Source organism: Bufo bufo, chromosome 5 (assembly GCF_905171765.1).
Source record: "Bufo bufo chromosome 5, aBufBuf1.1, whole genome shotgun sequence".
NCBI lineage: Eukaryota > Metazoa > Chordata > Amphibia > Anura > Bufonidae > Bufo > Bufo bufo.
In genome coordinates this window covers 271,861,945-271,885,708 of record NC_053393.1, presented here as the reverse complement: position 1 = coordinate 271,885,708, position 23,764 = coordinate 271,861,945, and the positions used below count along the sequence as shown (strand labels likewise).

The window sequence follows — 23,764 nt, the reverse complement described above, 5'->3', positions numbered from 1 at the left end:
GTGTAACAATGAACAAGAGAAACGCTTGTTCGATGGGTAACTGGATTGTTTGTGCAGGCACCTAAATCATCATTTGTCGACAGCAGATCGTGCTGTCTAAACAGACTCTGCTGCCGTCTGTATGGGGTCTATAAAGTAGGGTATGTTAGAGAGCTTAGTTGGGGAAGGATTTAAACAATCGATTAGTAAGGTTTGGCTAAGGAGGATTCCATTTGAATCCATGGAATGGAAGTATCCCCCTCCCACCACCTAAAAAGCTGATTGACCTGTGTTGCCAGGAAATAATTTGCCAAATTTGGTAATCCCAGTCCACCATCCCTTTTAGCTTTGTTTAGGGAGAAGGAGAACATTCATGGTTTCCTCCCTGCCCAAACAGAAGTGAGAAGGTATTCTGATGGGGACTGTGCGGAAAATGAATAAAAGCTTAGGTAGGGTCATCATTTGAAAAGTAGCAATACGGCCTACCCATGAGATTTCAAATTTACCATAGGAAGCTATATAGTTTTTGATGGTATCTAAAAGAGGGAGGTAGTTATGTTGAAACAATAAGGCAATAGAAGATGTTAGATTAATGCCCAGGTATTTTATATGAATAGTTTGCCAGTCCAATGGAAATTTTGACTTTAATTCAGATATTTGTTGGGAAGGGATATTAAAGGGTAGGAGTTGGGATTTGTTTTCATTCATTTTGTAGTAAGATATACGGCCGAATCTTTCTATAACGGATAGGGCAGCTACTAGAGATGAATGGGGGGAGGAGAGGGATATCATCAGCGTATAATTCAACTGCACATTTTGTGAAAAGGTAGTAGGTTAGGATCCCTTGTGGTACTCCCACTGATTGGGAGAATGTGGGTCCCCTGCTCACTCCAGAAAGAGAATACGAGGTGACTGGACATGGATGTGGTCATCTCTATTGTAGTTTTTGGAAGTTGCAGAAATGTAATTTCACAGCTCCCATAAATTACAATGGGGATAGCCACACATCCTTTCTAAATAACTGGTATTGCCATACTTTGTGCTATGCCTAGCTCAGGGCCTAGCCATTCAGTACATGACACATGGATTAAAGAAGCAACGAAGAGAACATACCAATCCTATTTTGCACTAGGCTTGAATTGTCCCTTTGAGTTATTTAAAATGAAACCATTGCAGTGTCAAAGTTACAACCTTATGATTGTGGTTTGCAAAAAAAATGGCATAGTGGGATGCAGGTGGTGCTCCTCTGTTTTAATATTTTTTTATTGAATTTGACTATTAGGAATCTGTTGACCAAACAATCTAAACAGTCTTTTATTTCCTCTGTTTTCTTTTTAGGGATTCTGCAATTTCCAGTAATAAGACCCCACACAACAGCTCAATTAATCACATTGAAAGTGTTCTTCAGCAACTGGATGAAGCTCAATCGCAGATGGAGGAGCTTTTCCAAGAAAGAAAAGTGAAACTTGAACTTTTCCTGCAGCTGCGAATTTTTGAGAGAGATGCAATTGATGTGAGTTTTTATCTTCTTTCCTTGGCTCTGCCCTGTTCTGATGCCTTGCCCTGTAATCTTGAACATGCGCCACCGCAGTGAAGATTTATTGCGGTTGTTCCTGCTTTGACACCTTCACTGCAGATGCACCAGAGGTACTGCAAAATTACTTCAAAAGGGTATGCAAATTAGCATACTAGGTACTTTTTATAAGGATAAATAGTAACCCCGAATCTTGACAAAGGCCTCTCACCCAGCTAAGGCTACTTTCACACTGGTGTTTCACAGATCCGTTTGAAACGGATCAGTCAATAAAATGACTAAACGGAGACGAACGGAAGCCATTCAGACGGATCCGTACAAATGAATCCGTCTGTAATGCGGATCCGTTTGTCACATTTCTTTTTTTGCATCCGTTTAGTGGATCCGTTTTGTATTGAGTAGCATCTCAAAGTGTCCCCCCACTTCATGTTTTCAGATCCCCAGGGTTGTCATTAGCTTTGAAGAATTTAACCCCTTAAGGACTTAGGACGTACCGGTACGGCATGGGTCCCGAATCCTTAAGTACCCATGACGTACCGGTACGTCATGGCTTTAATTTGCGATTCCGGCGCCGCGGGGGTTAATCGGAACGGGATTTCGGCTGAAATCATTCAGCCGGCATCCCGTAACAATGCAGGGGGGGGGGGGGGGGGGGGGGGTCATTTGATCCCCCCGTATCGACGATCGCAGAAAACCGCAGGTCAATTCAGCGTTTCCAGTCCATTCGGGTGTCCTGTGACCCGATGAACCGGAAAAAGACTGCGATCGGTGGCGTAATTATACACCACCTATCGCAGTCCGAGGATTTGGAGAGGCGGTGCTGGCCCTGGTGCTGAACACTGCTGTCCAGGGTGCTGATTGGTGCAGGGGAGAGAGGCGCGAGATTCAAACTTCCTGCGCTCCTCTCTTCCTGTCCAGCACCCTGACCGTGCAGCACCGTTCAGCACCAGCTCCTGCGTCCCCCTAATCGCCATCCATCACCCTCCTGCACCCATCGCCACCCAGGTAGGTTAGGGTCAGTGAGGGAGAGGCACCGTTAGGAAGGGAAAGAAGGGAAAAGTTAGTTAGGGAAAAAAAAAAAAAACTTTTACACTAAACTTTCTTTGATCCATCTATCAGACCCCAGACCCCCCCGCCCCCCCCACCAGTGTCAGGCAATACTGGAGTGGGGACGTCCTATACCAGACCCCACTGTACAGTATGGCCATGACACGTCCCCGGTTTGAGGCCATCCGGAAATGTCTGCATTATTCCGATAATGCAGCATGTCCACCCCGAGGTAATCCTGCCTATGACCGGCTGTATAAGATACGGCAGGTCATCGATCACTTTGGGGCCAAATTTGAACAGGCCTACGTACCTGGAAGGGAGGTCGTGGCTGATGAGTCTCTCGTTGCGTTCAAGGGGAGACTCAGTTTCCGCCAATATATTCCCACAAAGCGGGCGAGGTACGGCGTGAAGCTATACAAAATTTGTGAGAGTACCTCAGGGTACACTTACAAATTTTGTGTGTACGAGGGGCGAGATTCCCGTATTCAACCCCCAGAATGTCCCCCCACTCTGGGTGTTAGCGGGAAACTCGTGTGGGACCTTATGTACCCACTGCTGGTTAACGGTTACCACTTGTACGTGGACAACTTTTATACCAGCATTCCCTTGTTCAGGTCTCTTGCCGCCAGATCCACGTTCGCTTGTGGGACCGTGCGGAAAAATCAACGCGGCCTCCCTGCCTACCCCCTCCAGGTACCTATCCCCAGGGGTGAGACCCGTGCACTTACCAGTGGAAACCTGTTGCTGGTCAGATATAAGGACAAGAGGGATGTCCTTATGCTGTCCACAATCCACGGTAACAGCACCACCCCTGTCCCTGTGCGAGGTACCGCGGCAGCGGTCCTCAAGCCCGATTGTATCGTCGACTACAATCGGTATATGGGAGGAGTTGATCTCTCTGATCAAGTCCTCAAGCCATATAATGCCATGCGCAAAACCCGGGCATGGTACAAAAAAGTTGCGGTCTACTTGGTACAGGTTGCCATGTACAACTCTTTTGTACTATCCCGAAGCGCTGGCAGCACAGGGACATTCCTCCAGTTCTATGAGGCAGTCCTCAAAGACCTGATCTTTTCAGACCGGGAAAGAGCAGGCCGGAGGTCCTTGGGAATTGGAGGCGCCTGGATCGTCCCTGGCCAACACTTTCCAGGTGTGGTCCCCCATACTGGAAAGAAGGGACGAACCCAAAAAAAGTGCAGAGTGTGTCACAAGAGGGGGATACGGAAGGACACCACCACTCAGTGTGACACGTGCCCCGATCATCCAGGCCTCTGCGTTATCGATTGCTTCAGGGAGTATCACACTTCCATGGAGTACTAAATTTTTATAATCCCCAACAGTCCACTAGAGAACATAAAAAACTATGGCTCTCAGACTTTGGAGACACGGAAACAATTTTTTTTCCCCAAAAAAATATTAGTTTTAGAGCAGGCATCCTCAAACTGCGGCCCTCCAGATGTTGTAAAACTATATAACTCCCAGCATGCCCAGACAACCTACAGCCATCAGCAGGGCATGGGGGGAATTGTAGTTTTACAACATCTGGAGGGCCGCAGTTTTTAGGATGCCTGCTTAGTGTCTCCAAAGTCTGAGAGCCATACATATTGGGCATCGTCGCTTGCGTAAAAGTCGTCGCTATAAAAATAACTTTTGACCAAACGCCTCGGATGAACGGTGTTAAAAATATAAAAAAAAAAAAACGGTGCCAAAACACCCATTTTTGGGCAAAATTTCCATTTGAATCCTTTTTGCCGGTAATAAAGCAAGGGTTAACAGCCAAGCAAAACTCAATTTTTATGGCCCTGATTCTGTAGTTTGCAGAAACACCCCATATGTGGTCGTAAATGGCTATATAGCCGCACGGCAGGGCATAGAACGAAGGGAACTCCATACGGTTTCTGGAAGGCAGATTTTGATGGACAGTTTTTTTTTTTTTTACACCATGTCCCTTTCAAGCCCCCTGATGCACCCCTAGACTAGAAACTCCAAAAAAGTGACCCCATCTAAGAAACTACACCCCTCAAGGTATTCAAAAGTTACTTTACAAACTATGTTAACCCTTTAGGTGTTCCACAAAACTAAATAGCGAATGTAGAAACAATTTTAGAAATTTTTTTTTGTTACATTGCCTCAAAAAAGAGTAATATAGAGCAACCAAAAATCATATTTACCCCTAAAATAGTCCCAAAACAACAACCACCTTATCCCGTAGTTTCCTAGATGTGGTCACTTTTATGGAGTTTCTACTCTAGGGGTGCATCAGGGGGCTTGAAAGGGTACATGGTGTAAATAAACCAGTCCAGCAAAATCTGCCTTCCAAAAACCATATGACGTTCCCCTTCTTCTATGTCCTGCCGTTTAGCCAAATAGTAGTTTATGACCACATATGGGGTGTTTCTGCAGAATCAGGGCAACCCATTTTGAGTTTTGTTTGGCTGTTAACCCATTTTTTCCAGTAATAAAGTAAGGGTTAAAATGGAAAATTTTCCAAAAAATAGAAATTTCAAAATTGTTTCTCCATCTGCCATTAACTCTTGTGGAACACCTAAAGGGTTAACAAAGTTTGTAAACCCAGTTTTTAATACCTTGAGGGGTGTACTTTCTTAGATGGAGTCACTTTTTAAAAAAAATTCTATTCTAGGGGTGCAACAGGGGGCTTGAAATGGGACATGGTATAAACAAAACCAGTCCTGCAAAATCTGCCTTTCAAAACCCATATGGTGTTCCCCTCCTTCTATGTGCTCCCGTTTGGCCAAACAGTAGTTTACGACCACATATGGGGTGTTTCTGCAAACTACAGAATCAGGGCAACCCATTTTGAGTTTTGTTTGGCAGTTAACCCTTGTTTTACTCCTGGAAAAAATTAATTATATTGGAAAATTTTCCAAAAAATAGAAATTTCAAAATTGTTTCTCAATCTGCCATTAACTCTTGTGGAAGACCTAAAGGGTTAATACAGTTTGAAAAAACAGTTTTGAATACCTTGAGGGGTGTAGTTTCTAGAATGCCTCACAATATAAGCCTCACAATATGACTTCAAACCTGAACTGGTCCATAAAAAGTGGGATTTTGAAGATTTCTGAAAAATTTCAAAATTTGCTTCTAAACTTCTAAGCCTTGTAACATCCCCAAAAAATAAAATATCATTCCCAAAATGCTACAAACATGAAGTAGACATATGGGGAATGTAAAGTCATCACCATTTTTGGGGGTATTACTATGTATTACAGAAGTAGAGAAACTGAAACTTTGAAATTTGCTATTTTTTTAAATTTTTGGGGTAAAAATTATATTTTTTTATGCAAAAAAATTAACTTTTTTGACCCAATTTTAGCAGTGTCATGAAGTACAATATGTGACGAAAAAACAATCTCAGACCGGCCTGGGTAAGTCAAAGCGTTTTAAAGTTATGAGCACTTAAAGTGACACTGGTCAGATTTGCAAAAAATGGCCAAGTCCTTAAGGTGAAATAGGGCTGAGTCCTTAAGGGGTTAAAGGCTCCATTGCTAATCTCTTGGGGGCTGTCTGGTTGAAATTCCAAGTCGGTCCGGTTTCAGCTATGATCACGGACCACACCTTTCGGACTCTTGTACATGGCTATATGCACTAAAAAATGTATAATGTTCGTTAGCGGGCCATATGTCCCGGATCGCCATTGATCGTGTGTACGGGAGTACATAGCATCATGATGCTGTCCATGTTGTGCCGCACACTGGGCTATTGTCCCGCACTCATATGATCTATTAGTGCTAGACAATAACCCCCCGGGCAACCCGACTTCCACAGCATCATTATAAACTATGATGCTGTGTACTCCCGTGCGCACGATCAATGCTACTACGGGACATATGGCCCGCTGACGGAGGGCATACAGTCATGTGCAAGAGGCCTTAACCGCAGTATGTCCCTTGCGTGTCCCTTGTGGTAATCACACTAGTTATTTCAGAGCATCATCGGGAAATCATTAATCAAACTATAAAATTACAATTTATTAATGAATTCTTGATGCTTATGGACCGTGATTCCCACAAGGGCTCATATGAAAGGGCACACGATTGAGCAATGAACAAGCATTTGTTTGTTTATGTGCCAATCAGAGGGTATACGATCAATAAAGATCCAAAAGATAGCTCATTATTGATGGTCATGTTCATGGTTCAGCCACCTTTGGCACTAATGCTGTTTAAAAAAAATAAAAAATAGACTATCAAGGGCGTTATAATAAACGCACAGTAGTGAGACTAGGGTAGTTTTAATTTCACCGCAGCTGGAGTGCCCAAGGTTTCTGTTCCCCTGTACAGGACAATGAAAACTCAGACACAGTGAAGTAAAATATATATATATATATATATATATATATATATATATATATATATTTATATTTATTTTTTAGAAAACAAAAATTAACCCCCAAAAAAATTATATATATAAAATTGACAAATGTGCAAAATTTTAAGGGGAAGTGAACACTTCAATACCTTTTGGGGGATTGTGGCCCAGTAGTCCTCCCGACTCTGGCCTCGTGATCCTTGTTTCACAGGCGTCACCGCGTCCCCCAAAGTTCAGGCTATCGCCTAGCCTCGTGGCCTCTCAGCCCACCCGGCTGAGACCACTCACACAGAGCCTCACCAGGACTCTGCTTCACAAGACACTCCAGAGTGAGCCCCACCCAATTCCAGATAGATAGATAGAAAAAAAATAAAGACAGACAAACTTCCAATACTTACCAGTGTTCAGCAAGTCGCTCCTCCAAGATGGCTGACGATGCTGGGAGGGAAAGATAACTACTGGACATGCGCAGAGACCTGAACGTTTAGAAACGGATCCGTCTCAAAGCGGAGCCAGTACAAACGGATCCGTCCCCATTAACTTCAATTGTGTTTCTGGACAGATCCGTTTGGCTCCGCATCGTCAAGCGGGCACCAAAACGCTGTAAGCAGCGTTTTGGTGTCCGCATCCAAAGCGGAACGGAGACCGAACGCAGCCCAACTAATGCATTCTGAGCGGATCCTTATCCATTCAGAATGCATTGGGGCTGAACGGATCCATTTGGAGCCACTTGTGAGAGCCCTTAAACGGATCTCACAAGCGGACTCAGATACGCCAGTGTGAAAGTATCCTTAGCCAGTTCTCTCTGCTCTGTACTGATTAGGGGCAATCACCCCAAAACAGCTGGCTGCAGATGAGGTACTTAACTATTATCCTATATTATGTCTTAGGGCCTGCTTAAAGGGTGGAGCATTAACTTTACATCTGGTGGCATAAGAGGCACAACTCTCTATTTAAAAAAATAATAATATTTTGGGGGGGGGGGGGTGTTGTTTTTGGGGGGAGGGATTGGGGTGTCAAGCTGTGATCACCACCTGCCATTGGCTGCCCCCGACACCGGATGTTTTCATCCGTGCATAGGGAGAACTGTGGCGACCATGCGGGTAGCCAAGTAAGTAGCATCAGTGTGAGGGGCCTGGGTATATGGGGGAGGGGGGGGGGATTTCCAGGCTCGGATAACCCCTTTAATCATTTATTGAACATTACTTCACCTTCCTTTTCTCGTTCCCCTCTTTCTGTGTTGTAGATAATATCAGACTTGGAATCCTGGAATGAAGAACTTAATTTACAAATGAACAACTTTGACACAGAGGACCTCACTCTCGCAGAGCAGCGGTTACAGCACCATGCCGATAAAGCACTAACTATTAATAATCTGACATTTGATGTTATCCACCAAGGACAAGAACTTCTACAGTATGTCAATGAGGTGCAAGCTTCAGGTATTTAGTCATTTGTGACATCTTTGGGATCCAGCTGTAGCACTAAAAGGGTAGAGCTCATTCTATCATGTCATTATGCCCTAGCAGAGCATATAGGCAAGGTCTTTCTTTAACCCTTTCCCTGTTAAGTATATAACTTATATGTATTTGCATGGTGGCACTTTATTAGCCAAGGACGTATCTCACACGCCCTTGCTACTGATGGTTGTGAGCAAGGGTTTGTTTTAAAGCTGACAATCTAAGCTTTAAAATGAGAACAAGATTGCAGCTCTAGACACCTTGTATCAGTTATTAGAAACATGTCCCAGTGAGAGCTGTATATACCTGCAGCTTCATTCCCAATGTGAATTCTAAAGGCTGTAGCTCTCTTGGAGCAACTAGCACTGCGGTCCTGTTCTTGTTTTAAACCTTATTTTGCCGGATTTAAAACAACTTGTTCACATTTCTAACTGCTTAGAAAGGCGGAGATCACAGTCGGCTGAAGGTGGGCTGCTTTAACGTAATATATCATCCATGTGCTGTCTGCATCCAAGTGTTCACTCCTCAAATTAAAGAACATGTTCTCTTCTTGTCTGTATTGCAGACAAGAATAGTCTAATCTAGTGATGGGAGTGAGAAAAACTTGGATTACACACAGAAGGGGGCCGTATTTTATGGATCTGTGGTTTGCGGACCTCAATACAGACAAGGTCTGTTTTTTGTGTGTGCATGTTCTATGTTTAACGTTCTTCTAGCCCAGGGATCAGCAACCTCTGGCACTCCAGTTGTTCTGAAACTACAACTCCCAGAATCATTTTACTTATACGGGAGTTTCAAGAACAGTTGAGTTAAGCGTGCATTCTGGAAGTTTTTTTTTTTTTTTTAAACAAATCTGAAATATTTCTTCACTTTCCACAATATGTTTGCAGCCTGCATGGTTGAGATATTGTGGTTGACTGCCCTAAGGAAAATGTTATGTATGTACAGCTTTTCACATTCAGATTTTTCAGACAGTGCACTGTTCCAACATTCCCTAATAGTGTCATTAATATGCTGGTTTGAAAAATTACGGTAGTTACTTTGTCAAATCTCTGGCCATAGTGCAGCTATATACTTGTTTTGTGTTCATTTTTGTATAGGAGTTGATCTTCTCTGTGATAGAGATGTGGATATGGCAACACGAGTGCAAGATTTACTTGAATTTCTGCATGAAAAACAACAGGATTTGGATCTGTCAGCAGAGCAACACAGAAAACATCTAGAGCAATGTGTTCAGCTTCGCCATCTTCAAGCTGAAGTAAAACAGGTATAACACCTATAGTAATGAAGTAAAATATTTAACTTTACAATTACATTTAAAAGATTATTACTTTATAGATTCATCTGCAGTGGATTTTGCAAGTGGGTGAACGTTCTTGGATTTAAGTTGCCCAGTCCTATTACAATAAAGTCAGCTGGACCAGCCGGCTTGTTAATATGGAGCCTCCTGACTCTCCCCCAGCAGGTGATGTCGGAAACTAGAAAGGACTCTGGCGTTATAATGTTCTACTCCCGAACTGCTTGTTCATGGAGATGAGGCAAGCTGATGTCAGAGGTATCTAGCAGCCGCTTACTCCCCTCTCCCAATTCAGAACACAATTGGCTGAACCAAGCTTGTATTTGTATTGGGGAGTCAGAAAGAATAGCTGTTAAATGAGCAGGTGTTTGGCTGACAGTTTGGACAGCTTTAGACTGGTTATGTACATACAGTCTGCATATGCAGACTTAAAGGGGTTGTCCGCTTTTTTAATATTGATGACCTATCCTCAGGATGGGTTATCAATATCAGATTGAGCACAGCCTTTCCTTCACTATTTACCTGCTCCGTGTCACAACCGCAGCAGTGAGAAGGTGTAATTATATCTCAGCCGTCCCATTCACTTCTATGGGACAGCTATTTCCTGTTCAAGTGAATAGAGGTTGTCCAGTATTTTGTTATTGATGACCTGTACTCAAGCAGCCCCACCAATGAGCTGTTTCAGGGTAGCTCTAGAACTGCACAGTTCGTGTAGAGGACATAACTGGGAGCAGTGCTACAGTGAATGGTAGTAACCAGCTCCATCCACTACAGAAGTAGACAGAGCTTTATATTTCCAGTGCAGGGGCTATCCTGTAACAGCTGATCAGCGAGGGTGTGGGTTATCAAACCCCCGACAATCAGATATAGATGGAAATCATAGACAACCTCTTTAAAGGGGTGTGTCATTAAGATTAATAAATTGCTGTGATAGAAATGGGAATGCTTGTTACTTACTTGGAATATCCGCTGGCGCTCTGATGCCCCCTCTGGTCATTCAGCTGTTTTGCAGATTACGTGCACATTTCTGATCCTGGTAGGTAATCAGCAGACAGTAGTTGGCTGCAGCCATGACATGCAGGTAGTCTATATATCAAGTCTGCTCAGCTCATCTTGCTGTGTAACCTTATGCTGGCAGATGAGACTGCGTTTTCATGGTGAGAGGTTTGCTTTATATGTTGTGTGTAACAACTGCAGCCAAATACTTGTAATAGCTAGATATCAACGTCCTATATTGCTTTGTAGGAATTTGTCACACTTTTCTTGGCACAGTTGTAGTTCGACCACATTTGTACGTAATTACTTACGTAAAATTTTGGTGTAAATTTTAACCCCTTAGGGACTTAGGGCATACCGGTACGCCCCGTTTCCCGAGTCCTTAAGGACCCAGGGCGTACCGGTACGTCCTGTGTAGTTTTGATCACTGACGCACGGAACAGGGTGCCTGTTGAAATCATTCAGCAGCCACCCTGTGACCACCCCCCCCCCCCCGCATTGCCGATCGCTACAAACCGCAGGTCAATTCATACCTGCGTTTTTTAGCGCTTATGCAAGTTTCTGATCCCTTGCGGTCGGCGCGGGAGGCGTGCGGCAGTGTGGGGGGCGGGTGCGCGATCTTTCGCCCGCCCTCCTGTTTATTTTCAGAATGGCCGAGCGGTTGAATCAGAGTGTCAGCTCATTGCTGACACTCCGATTCAAATGGCAGACATCTGTGCAGATGTCCGCCGTTTTAACCCCTTCCATGCCGCAGTCTGTAGGGACTGCTGTATGGAAGAGGTGAAGAGGGAGGGGGCTGCTGTGCCTTTGCAGCCCCCGGACAAGATGGGGTGACAGAGGGAGGGAGCCCTCCTCCCTCCCCTTCCCCGTCTGCTCAGTTGTGGCAGACGGGGAAGGTTCCCATGGCAACAGGACGCCTTCTCAGGCATCCTGCTGTCCATGGTGCTGAACAGATCTGTGCTAAAGGCAGAGATCTGTTCAGACAAAGTGTGAGTGAAATACAGTGCTGTACACTATATAGTGTACTGTACTGTATTATACAGACATCAGACCCACTGGATCTTCAAGAACCAAGTGGGTCTGGGTAAAAAAAAAAAAAAAAAGTAAAAATTAAAAAAAGTAAAAATAAAAAAAAAACATTTTTCCTTGATTAAAAATTAAAAAAATTCCCTACACATGTTATATATCACCGAGTTCGTAACGAGCCGATCTATAAAACGGTCTTGTTACATTCCCTGCACGGTGAACGCCATAAAAAATAAAAACTATGAAGAAATTGAAATTTTGCTCACCTTACTTCCAAAAAAAGTGATCAAAAAAGTCATATGTACGCCAAAATAGTACCATTCAAACCGTCGTCTCATCCCGCAAAAAATGAGCCCCTACATGAGACAATGGCCCAAAAAATAAAAAAATATATTGCTCTCAGACTATTGAGACACTAAAACAAGTTTTTTGGGTTTAAAAAATGATATTGTGTAAAGCCTTAATAAATAGAAAAAGGTACACATATTAGGTATTGCCGTGTCCGTAAGAACCTGCTCTATAAAAATATCACATGATCTAACCCCTCAGGTGAACAACGTAAAAATAAAATAAAAAATGGTGTAAAAAAAAGCCATAATTTTGTCACCTTACATCACAAAAAGTGTAATGGCAAGCGATCAAAAAGGTATATGCACCCCAAAATAATACCATTAAACCAGTCATCTCATCCTGCAAAATATGAGACCCTAACTAAGACTATTGCCCAAAAAATAAAAAAACTATGGCTCTCAGACTATGAAAACACTAAAATGATATAATTTTTTTTTCAAAAATGATATTCTTGTGTAAAACTTAAATAAATTTTAAAATGTAAACATATTAGGTATCCCTGCGTCTGTAACAACCTGCTCTATAAAAATAGTACATGATCTAATCTGTCAGATGAACATTGTAAATAATAAAAAATAAAAACTTTTTTGGCAGATTTTCCATTTTAATCCATTTTTTCCCGTAACAAAGCAAGGGTTAACAGCCAAACAAAACTTAATATTTATTGCCCTGATTCTTTAGTTTACAGAAACACCCCATATGTGGTCGTAAATAGCTGTACCGGCACACAGCAGGGCGCAGAAGGAAAGGAATGCCATATGGATTTTGGAAGGCAGTTTTTGCTGGACTTTTCTTTTGACACCATGTCCTATTTGAAGCCCCCTGATGCACCCCTAGAGTAGAAACTCCAAAAAGTGACCCCATTTAAGAAACTACACCCCTCAAGGTATTCAAAACTGATTTTTACAAACTTTGTTAACCCTTTATGTGTTCCACAAGAGTCAATGGCAAATGGAGATATTTTTTGTTACTTTGCTTCACAAAAAGTGTAATATAGAGCAATGTAATATAGAGCAAAAGTGTTATATATAGAGCAATGTAATATAGAGCAAAAGTGTTATATATAGAGCAATGTAATATAGAGCAAAAGTGTAATATAGAGCAGTGTTTCCCAACCAGTGTGCCTCCAGCTGTTGCAAAACTACACCTCCCAGCATGCCCGCACAGCCAAAGGCATGCTGGGAGTTGTAGTTTTGCAACAGCTGGAGGCACACTGGTTGGGAAACACTGATATAGAGACACCAAAAATCATATGTACCCTAAAATAGTACCAAAAAACTGCCACCTAATCCCGTAGTTTCCAAAATGGGGGTCACGTTTTTGGAGTTTCTACTCTAGGGGTGCATCGGGGGCTTCAAATGGGACATGGTGTAAATAAACCAGTCCAGCGAAATCTGCCTTCCAAAAACCACACGGCGTTCCTTTCCCTCTACGCCCTGACGTGGGGCCGTAGAGTGGTGTACGACCACACATCGGGTGTTTCTGTAAACCGCAGAGTCAGGGCAATAAATATAGTTTTGCTTGGCTGTTAACCCTTGCTTTGTTAGTGGAAAAAATTGATTAAAATGGAAAATTTGGCAAAAAATTTACATTTTGAAATTTCATCTCCATTTGCCATCAACCCTTGGGGAACACCTAAAGGGTTAATAATGTTTGTAAAATCAGTTTTGAATACCTTGAGGGGTGTAGTTTCTAGAATGGGGTCACTTTTGGGTGGTTTCTATTATGTAAGCCTCGCAAAGTGACTTCAGACCTGAACTGGTCCCTAAAAAGTGGGTTTTTGAAAATTTCTGAAAATTTTCAAGATTTGCATCTAAACTTCTAAGCCTTGTAACGTCCCCAAAAAATAAAATGGCATTCCCAAAATGATCCAAACATGAAGTAGACATATGGGGAATGTAAACTAATAGCTATTTTTGGAGGTATTACTATGTATTATAGAAGTAGAGAAATTGAAACTTGGAAATTTGCAAATTTTTGCAAAATTTTGGTAAATTTGGTATTTTTTTATAAATAAAAATGTTTTTTTTTTTTTTTTACTCCATTTTACCAGTGTTATGAAGTACAATATGTGATGAAAAAACTATCTCAGAATGGCCTGGATAAGTAAAAGCGTTTTAAAGTTATCACCACATAAAGTGACACTGGTCAGATTTGCAAAAAATGGCCAAGTCCTTAAGGTGAAATAGGGCTGAGTTCTTAAGGGGTTAAAGGGGTTCTCTCTTTTTTTTTTTTTAAAATTGCCCTTCTGCCCTGTGGCAAGAAGATCGATTAGTTAAAGCGGTTATTTTCACATGGATCCAAATATCTCCACACTACTTGTTCAGATTGCTCTGCTAGATTTATATTAAGCTTACACTTCAAGGGGAGTGTCTTTTCTTCTGCAGCTAAGGGGGCGTGTCTCAGCTCTCCCTATCACACAATCTTTTTACTACAAAATCATGGTGAGATAAAGTTGTCACTGTGATTTTGTAGTAAAGAGAGGCACAGAGCATTATCCGTCAAGTTAACGCTCCGTGTCTCTGCTGGCCAGAGCGGGCCTTGGCTGTCATTCACGCAGTGGATTCCACGCACGGCATCCTCTCATGTGAAAGAGCCCTTATCCAGGTGCTGGTTTGAAAAATTTAGAATCTTTTTCATGGGACAACCCCTTTAGTACATATGGTATTTGTCTCATTCCACCACATAGAGGTACTGTCCATAAGATGGCTGCTGATTGATGGTCACAACAAGACCCTCTATCTGCAGCCATTTTATATAAAAGTCCAGAGCCATGCTTGTTCGCGCTTGCAAGGGAGGCCGGCCACTGGATCCCCAGAGTTCTTCTGCGCAAGCGCGGCCCATGGATGCGGCAGGCGAGCTGTGGCCGTATCCATGGGCAGCGAAAATAAACAATCGAATTGGAGACTTCAAATATAAAGCGAACAGTATTTTTTTTTTTTAAAACAATATATTTAGCCAAATGTTCCCTGGAGGTTATATAATTAAATAAAATATGATCATTAAAATGGGAATACCCCTTTAAGGTGAAAATGAGCCCGGTCCCTAAGGTGTTAAGGTGCCCATAAACCTGCATTAGACAAACATCAACTCATTTGTCCAACAGCTATTCTTTTCAGCTTCCTTATACACATGCATGCTCAGTTTAGCCTGAGTGTGCATGTGTTCTCATTGGAGAGAGGAAAGTGTCTAGCAGCTTATCTCACTTCAGCATACCCAAAAGATGTGTCTGCATATAAGCTAGTTGATCGGGCCCACCAAATTTAGCAGTATTGACTATTTTCCTCATGTGTATGGGCATCTTTAGTCCTTGTGCCTAATTGGACAAATAGAGTATTTTTATAAATTACACTATATTTTCCTAGTGACAGGTCCTAAGTTCTGTCGACTTCTATAATTTGTGATCGTATGCAGCTCCAGTATGAAATCATGGCCAGTTTGTTTAATGCTATTGATTTATTCATCTTAGCCAAGAATTTAACTATGTTATTACCCATTACATACCATAAAAATGATTTTATCTATTGTTACAACATGCTTCTCCATTTGTAAAACATTATAGTCTCAAAGGGATTCTCTTGCAAAAAATATTCTACAGTTTTCAAACCAGCACCTAGATCTAATTTCTTTTTTAATTGCATGTAATTAAAAATTTTGCATTGCCATTGAGTTATTCATTAAAATGTATTGCTATTGCGCCACCGGCTGTTTTTGTTTTTCTTATTTCTTTGTCCTGCTCATTGAGATGGCCGCACATGCTCAATTTCATGCTTCAACTGCCTCCTGAGTTGTGATAGGGAGAGTGTTGTGGCAGAATGGACACTCCCCTTGAGCTGCCAGAGTAATATAAATCTATCAAAGCAATGAATGGAGATATCTCTGGATCTATGTGAGATACAGGACTGGTTATAATTTGTTAGAAAAAGATTGTTGTGTATTATATGATGTCGTCTGATTTTTATTTTTTACATTAGTCATGGCATAACTCCTGTAAAGATAAAACTAGACCAGGCAATCAGCAATTGCCCAAATTTGTCACAATGTACCATGCTGTATGATAAATATAATACAACTTGCTATGTGTCTAAGGCTTCGTTCACATCACCGTTCAGCCTTTCTGTTCTCCTGCTCCGTTTAGGAGCAGGAAACGGAAAGGACAGATTCGGCACATAACTGAGCCGAACGGAGCCTAAGGACCCCATAGACTATAATGGGGTTTTTTAAGTTTCCGCTCAGATGATTTTGGAGTGGAGACAAAAGTAGTGCATGCAGGACTTTTGTCTCCGCTTCAAAAAACTTCTTGAGCGAAAGCCTAACGGACCCCATTATAGTCTATGGCAGGGTACTCAACTAACGGACACCAGCTGTCCGGACCCCTGCCATCCCTTCCATAGGAAGCAGCTCTTTAGGGTGCTTCCTAATCTGCTAGTGCGCCGGAAAGTGCTGGGGCACAAGCTCCTCCCCATGCAGGAGCTGGATGGAAGGGGAGGTGCACGCTGAGGGAGACAGGTCCCTCCACATGCAGGCACCGGGACTTGTCTTTCTCAGCGCTTTCATCCAGCGCCTGCACGTGGAGGAAGCTGTCTTCCTCGGCTCGCTCAGTCCCTCCTCTTTTGCAGCAGCGGCACATAAGGAAGCTTCAAACTCCAAAGGGCACTTACATGATGCTGGAGATGAAGCTGGACATCACCACTGCCACCAATCGAATAAAGTCCACAGTTTGTGGTGGTGGGGGGGGGAGGGAGTGATGTCTGAGGGGTACAGACAGGGCGGGAACTGACTGCAGGAAAGGACTCCACAGTGTCAGTGGCATATTCCCATCTTGCCTGTGTGTCTCTCTGTAATGGTGACATAAAGATAAGGCTCCATTCACACCATGATATTTTTGTTCCACATCCAATCCCCATTATTGGTGGATTGGATGCGGACCCCTACATTTCAATGGGGCCGCAAAAGATGCAGAGAGCACAATATGTACTGTGTGCATCTTTTGTGGCCCCATTGAAATGAAGGGGTCCACATCCAATCCACCAATAATGGGGATTGGATGTGGAACAAAAATACATACTTCTGTTCTGCGGCTCGAGTTGCCACCCAGCCAGTATCTCAACGGCAAGGCCGGTATTTTAGTGGCCCTGCCAGTGGCGGTAATTTTTTTTCTACTGGCAATATTAATTGCCGGTATTTTCCTGAAAGTACTGTTACTAATGAGCACTTCCATTGTGGGACGCTCATTAGTACAGCATTTACCTCCACCACCACTTGTGTTAATAAAAAAAAAAAAGAGCTCACCTCCTCCATTAGCTTGTGCTGTAGGGGAACGCTCACTGCTGACTGGATGTACAGGACAATATCTGTGAGATCACACTGGAGCCCAGGTCCTGTCCTGAGCTTCCACTCAGCAGAGTGTTCACCGCGGTGCAAACAAATGGAGGAGGTGGGGAATTATTCTTACTGGGGGCACTAATGGGGGCATTCATCTTAACTATTGGCATTCAGCTCGGACCTTTGCCTGACTGCAGACCCAGGTATGTGGACTTTTTAATAAAACTAGTTAAGTACCCCTGGTCTATGGGGTCCTTAGGTTCCGCTGAACGGTGATGTGAAAGAAGCCTAAGACGCACGTTTCTTCCTTACCAGACTCTAACTAATAATATCCACCCCACAAATGGTTTATGTTGTTAGGCCTGTTTCACACATGCATTTTGAATGGAAAAAGATTTGTTCATGATGCATTAGGACTCAAACCGAATCCATTTAATTCCGGTACCTAAACTGTAAAATAATAAATTATATGCCACTTTTTGTGTCAGAGTTACACATTTATCTTACTAAATCTCCCACAGTATATAATGTTTTCAACTTAAATATTTCAGGTTCTTGGTTGGATCAGAAATGGTGAATCCATGCTAAATGCTGGCCTGATAACGGCCAGTTCACTGCAAGAGGCAGAGCAGCTCCAAAGGGAACATGAGCAGTTTCAACATGCAATAGAGGTAAGCATCGCTCATGTCCTCTGAAAGAGCACTTTACAACCTCCTATGGGGTATTGCCATACTCTTGAGAAATTGGGTAACAGTTTGAGATGCTTTTTTCCTGTTAAAACTTATTGGAAAAATATAATTACTTGGCTTAAAATTCTGACTATTTTGAATGGGGGTGTCGTTTTCAAAATGGGGACTTTTAGTGGTGTTTCTAATGTTTTGCCACTTCATGGCTTCTGTAAACCTGAACCATGTGCCTGAAAAAAATTCCTAGAAATGGAGTTCCCAAAATCAACAAGCTGCACCTCCCATTTCTGAGGCTGTTATTTGAGTCGCTCAGTACAATATGACCACTTATGAGATATTTATAAAAGCTTTACAATTAGGGTAGTAAATATTAAGTTTTAGTTCTCTGTTAACACCTATGTTCCAAAAAAGGTTTAAAATTGAAAATCGGCCAAAAATTGAGGCAGACCAGTGGAAGTTTGAAAAACTGCTGCTAAATTTTTTTTTTTAAAGGGAACCTGTCATGTGGATATTTGATTATAATCTAACTAATTATATACAATCATTAACTAAAAAAAAGTGCCTTAGATGTATTCACTTACTGGTGTGACAGATGGTTACCTCATAATATACACACAAAGATGCCGCATGCTAATGAGCTGATTGGAGTCCAGCGTGATGTCATTGAGTCCAGCGTATATTTAATTCAGAGCAATAGCCACTCCCCTGCCCACCTGCTGCTGGTTCATATGGAAACAAACTGTCATTCAGCAGCAGGTGGGCGGGGAGAGTCAGCAGCTCATGAATATTCATGACTCATAATTATGAGCTGGAGCTTTTCAATACAAGATGTTGGCAGATTGACTGGGTCAATTAAAGAAAGTGACCCAGCATTGTGCTATGAGAATCAGTCACTTATTTATGTTGCCCTTAGGACACCATAAAACTGGTGACAGGTTCCCTTTAAACTCGTTTTATTAAAGGAGAATAAGACAAGTATGGCACACACATGACATCATATTTACCCGCACAGGGGCCAGTCAGAAATGCAGATACAATGCTTTTTAGAGGCTAATATAACAAGTAGCTGGAGTCACATATGTGAGTTTTACATGATAATTGCACAGATGATGCAATTATAAAACAGAACGATACAGGCTCATTACATACTCAAATGAACAGTTAATAGTGAATGCAGCACTGTCCAACAGATAACACCTCATATGTTAAGAGAACCCTTAAGGATCGCCAGCTGTCGAGTGCTGGCGCAAAGTATGCAGAGTAAGTGGAGATGAACACCAATCACCCCAAACCCTATCAAATTTTTGCGGGCATCCTCTATGTTTATAGACTATATTCTCCATGGAAACCGTAATATTTACTAAGGAGAGCCATTGTCCCTTTGAGGGGGGAGAATCTCCCATCCATCGCAGGGCAATCGCCTTCCTAGCTAGAAACAGTGTTTTTTCTAAGAAAATTCTGTGGTAATGTGACCAAGACTCCTCATCTACTATACCCAAAATGCACATCTTAGGGCACAGCTGCAATGTCGGAGGGACCGGAGCCTTGAGAACCTCCAGTACCGATACCCAATACTGATGGATGATTGGGCAATCCCAGATCATGTGCCAAAAATTAGCACCCTCTGCACTGCATCTATGGCACCTGGAGTGATCAATCCTACCCATCTTTTGAAGTCTAGTGGGAGTTAGATTAGTGTAGGATAAAGAGCTGAATCATCTTGTTGTTAATAGAGGGGGACACTCTAGTTGGGGCTATTAAAGCCTCCTCCCACTCATCAGCAGTTAGAGAGGGTATGAGCATCTTCCACTTGCTCTCGACAGCCAACGGGGTCACCAGCATACGACAGTCAAGCAAATGTGTGTAGAGGGCTGATACTATCCCTCTAGGACCCTGGGATCTCAGAACTCCAATGATAGGATACTTAGATATGCATCTATTTCCACCTCGAAATTGGTCCTGTAGTGCATGTCGCAGCTGGAGGTACCTGTAGAAGAGGGTGCGTGGCACCAGAAATCTGTCTTGGATGTGTGAGAATGTGATCAGCTGACCTCCCTCATATATATCCCCCAATATTCGAATCCCATATCTCCTCCACTCTGCCACCCCTTCTAGCCGTGATAAATGGGGAAACATGCAGTTGTCCCATATGGGAATCTCACTAGGTAAATCTTTATACGTATTCAACTTGGACGCTTGCCATATCTGATGGGCTAATTTGTGGATTGGAAGGGTGCACTTTTGTAAATGACCAGAGCCTTCTAGGACGGGCCATAACATAGATACTTGCAGATGTTCATACAGATAAGATTCTGCATTGGGCCGTGGAGCCTCAGTGACCCAGCACCTCAAAAATCTCAACTGACTTGTTATGACGTATAGAAAAAAGTCAGGAAGGGCAGCACCCTCCTGCAGTTTTGACCTTTGAAGAACCGGGAGCGAGAGCTTCCTTCTGGACCTACCCCAGACAAAGGCCGTGATCAGAGCGTGAATGCGCTTAAAGAATCCTCGGGGAATCGGTGTGCAGGCATGAGACAACAGGTATAAACCCTTGGGTAACAGAACCATTTTCACCAGGTTCAGTCTTCCCATAGCTGACAATGTGTGTGATTCCCACGTTTTTATTTTATCTTGAAACACTGTTTCTAGGGGCTCAATATTCAAAGTGTAGGAGAGCTGCGGTACCTTGGTGATCATTACCCCTAGATATTTGAACCTGTCAACTACAGGCAAATTGTAATGACAATCCGGCCAGTCGTCTGCCCATAGAGGCATGATGGCAGACTTGCCCCAGTTTATGTGCAGTCCAGAATATCGCCCAAAGGACGCAATGACTTCAATCGCTCTCGGGAGGGACGCTTCCGGATCAGACATAAACAGGATCAAGTCATCCGCATACAATCCTATTCTATCCTCTCTGCCTCCCGCAGACACCCCTGTGTAGATTGGATCCTGTCTAATTCTTATTGCCAGGTGTTCTATCGCTATTGCGAACAAAAGAGGCGAGAGCGGGCATCCCTGCCTCGTACCCCTAAGTAGAGAAATCTTTTCAGAGTATGAGCCATTAAGCTGAATACGTGCAGAGGGATTATTAGAGTATGCTAATGAAATTGGGACCAAAGCCAAAGCTCCTCAGCACAGCTGTTAAGAAGGGACATTCTAGGGAGTCAAAAGCTTTAGCCGTGTCTAGAGAGGCTAATGCCCACCTCGCTTTCTCAGCAACTCCCACCTGCGCAATCACTTGCACTCTCCTGATATTGTCCGAGGTGGATCTCCCAGGCATAAAACCAGATTGGTCAGTGTGTATCACAGACGTTATCACCTTGTTCAATCTGTTGGCTAAAATCCTAGTCAGAATTTTATAGTCCAAGTTCAAAAGCGAGATTGGACGATAAGATCCGCAGTCCAGCGGATCCTTGCCGGGTTTTAAAATCACAACGATGGAGGCATCGTACATCGATTCCGGCAGTGATCCGCCGGAGTGCGCAGCTCTATACAGCTTCAGCAACTGTGGGCCCAAACTCTCCTTATACCTAGAATACACCTCCACCGGGATGCCGTCCGGTCCAGGGGCCTTTCCTGTTGGCAAGTCCATAATAGCTCTTTCCACCTCTTCCAAGGTGATATCTTCCTCGATGATACCCCTGTCCAGTTCGTTTAATTTAGGGTAGGAAACTTCACTAAAATATGATTCTAATTCCTGCTCTGTGTAATTTAGCCGCTGACCTATATAGATCCGCATAAAAAACATGGAAGCACTTCAATATATCTTGAATCGTCTCCACAATGCGTCCATCAGTCTCTCTTAGGCGAAGTACTGGTGGAGCCATAGTATTGGCACGTTCTATATGCGCAAGTAGTTTCCCTGCCTGATTGCCTGTCTCAAACGCCTGCTGCTTAAGGAAAAAAGTTTTCTCTTGCTCTTTTCTTCCAAGTGCAACATGTATTGTCTACCTTTAGACATCCACTCCACTCTGCGCTCCTCCGTGGGGGACTCTGTAAACGCCCTCTCTGCCACCTTGCAACTAGCGTGTAAATCTTCCTCTTTACGCTGCGCTTCTCTCTTGACATATGATATGGAGGACTTAAGGCAACCTCTGAGATACGCCTTTAATGTTTCCCACAATAATAAGGGATCAGTGGAGGCATTCTGGACCTCAAAAAACACTTTCAGTTGATCAGGGACTCTGTCGGTTAAACCAAATAAGGTGAGCCAAAAAGGGTGAACACGCATTTTACTGCCAGAGCTAAGAGAGTTAGAGATTGCCAGCTCAGCTAACACCGGGGCATGATCAGAGGGTCCCTGCGGTCCATGGTGAATGTCCTCCAAATCTGTGTATACTATGGAATTGCTGAATAAATAGTCTATTCTAGATAGAGCACCTCTGGAGGGTGTAAGCAAGAATATTCTCTAGTATGTGGATTCCTAGCCCTCCATATACCTATCCATCCCATCTCCTGAGAAATTCTAGTAAGGGTCGTGCTTTCACTTCCCATCCCACCCCTGTCAGCTCTGCCACTAAATCTGTCCATATCTTCACTCATCACCTGATTGAAGTCTCCCATACACAGGAAGCGAGCAGTGGGATAATGAGTCATAAATCCCACGACTGCCTGCAGCAGGGAGAGAGATGCAGGGGGTGAGTTATACAGATTGACAATCACATAGGGGACACCGTCAATATGAGCAAATATGAAAATGTACTGACCCCCTGGGTCCACCACCGAGTGATGAATCTCGCACCTAAGGCTTCTATGAAACAGGAGTGCTACTCCTCTGGAGTGTGAACTACCGCAGGCGCTAAATAAGTGCTGGGCCCAGGTTTTTTTTTAGCCTGTTTCCCGTTTCCGGGGTGAGATGAGTCTCCTGAAGTCCCAATATATGAGGATTAAAGGACTGAATCTGGGAGAATACTGCAATCCTCTTTTTAGGGTCTCCCAAACCTCTGACATTCCATGACATGACTCTCAAGGGGGCCATAATAACACTATTGTTGAATCAAGGACATATAACCCCTCATACAGTACGTGTACCGTCAGTTCAGACACCTGAACCCCCCAATAAAACAGCCTCCCTGTGAATAAGTTGTAGAAATTTGGCCATACTTGATACGAGTAAACTTGAACATACAATAACACAGCTTATAACAATAACATGAATAACCTGAGTGTGTCAGGTGCAGGACCGACTAACTGAGTGGTCCTAAACTCAGGGACCTGTATGGTGTAGATGGTTGTTAATACCACACAGGTAATGCTCCTTCCCTCATTACGTCTAGATCATGAAAACTGCCAACATTAACTTAAGAAAATGGGACATGTTAATATATCGTCCACAGGTCAAATCATAGAAGCCCTTGAGGGCAGAGCGACCCCTCTCCGGAGGCCAGCAAGAGGACGCAGCCTTTTTATAACATGGCAGAAAGCCTCTATAACTCGTAATAAAGTCAGGGAGTCTCTGAACAAATCCCACCCATGGTAGACATGAAGGGACAGGTAATACTTGCTATGTAGACGATGAGCAAATCAGCGCGGGGGAGGACGCGCAGCCATCCTCGAGGCCCAGTCCTCAGCCTCCCTGGGGTCGCTGAAGAAGACTGTTTTGTCGCCATCTATTACTCTTAGGCGAGCTGGGTAAGCCATAGAGTACTGTAAATTTAGCTCTCGGAGACGGCGTTTGACCGCAACAAACGTGGCCCTTCTCTTCTGGAGATCAGCCGAGAAATCCGGG

At 43.2% G+C, this 23,764-nt stretch overlaps 1 protein-coding gene across 1 annotated transcript in view; it reads left to right on the top strand.

Moving 5' to 3' along the window:
- TRIO (trio Rho guanine nucleotide exchange factor) overlaps positions 1-23,764 on the top strand; it is a 796,191-nt gene that overhangs the window by 254,227 nt on the left and 518,200 nt on the right. Inside the window, 4 exon segments of the mRNA XM_040431356.1 lie at positions 1,318-1,492; positions 8,139-8,334; positions 9,453-9,619; positions 17,899-18,018. Of these exon segments, the coding sequence (XP_040287290.1) occupies positions 1,318-1,492; positions 8,139-8,334; positions 9,453-9,619; positions 17,899-18,018 (658 nt within the window).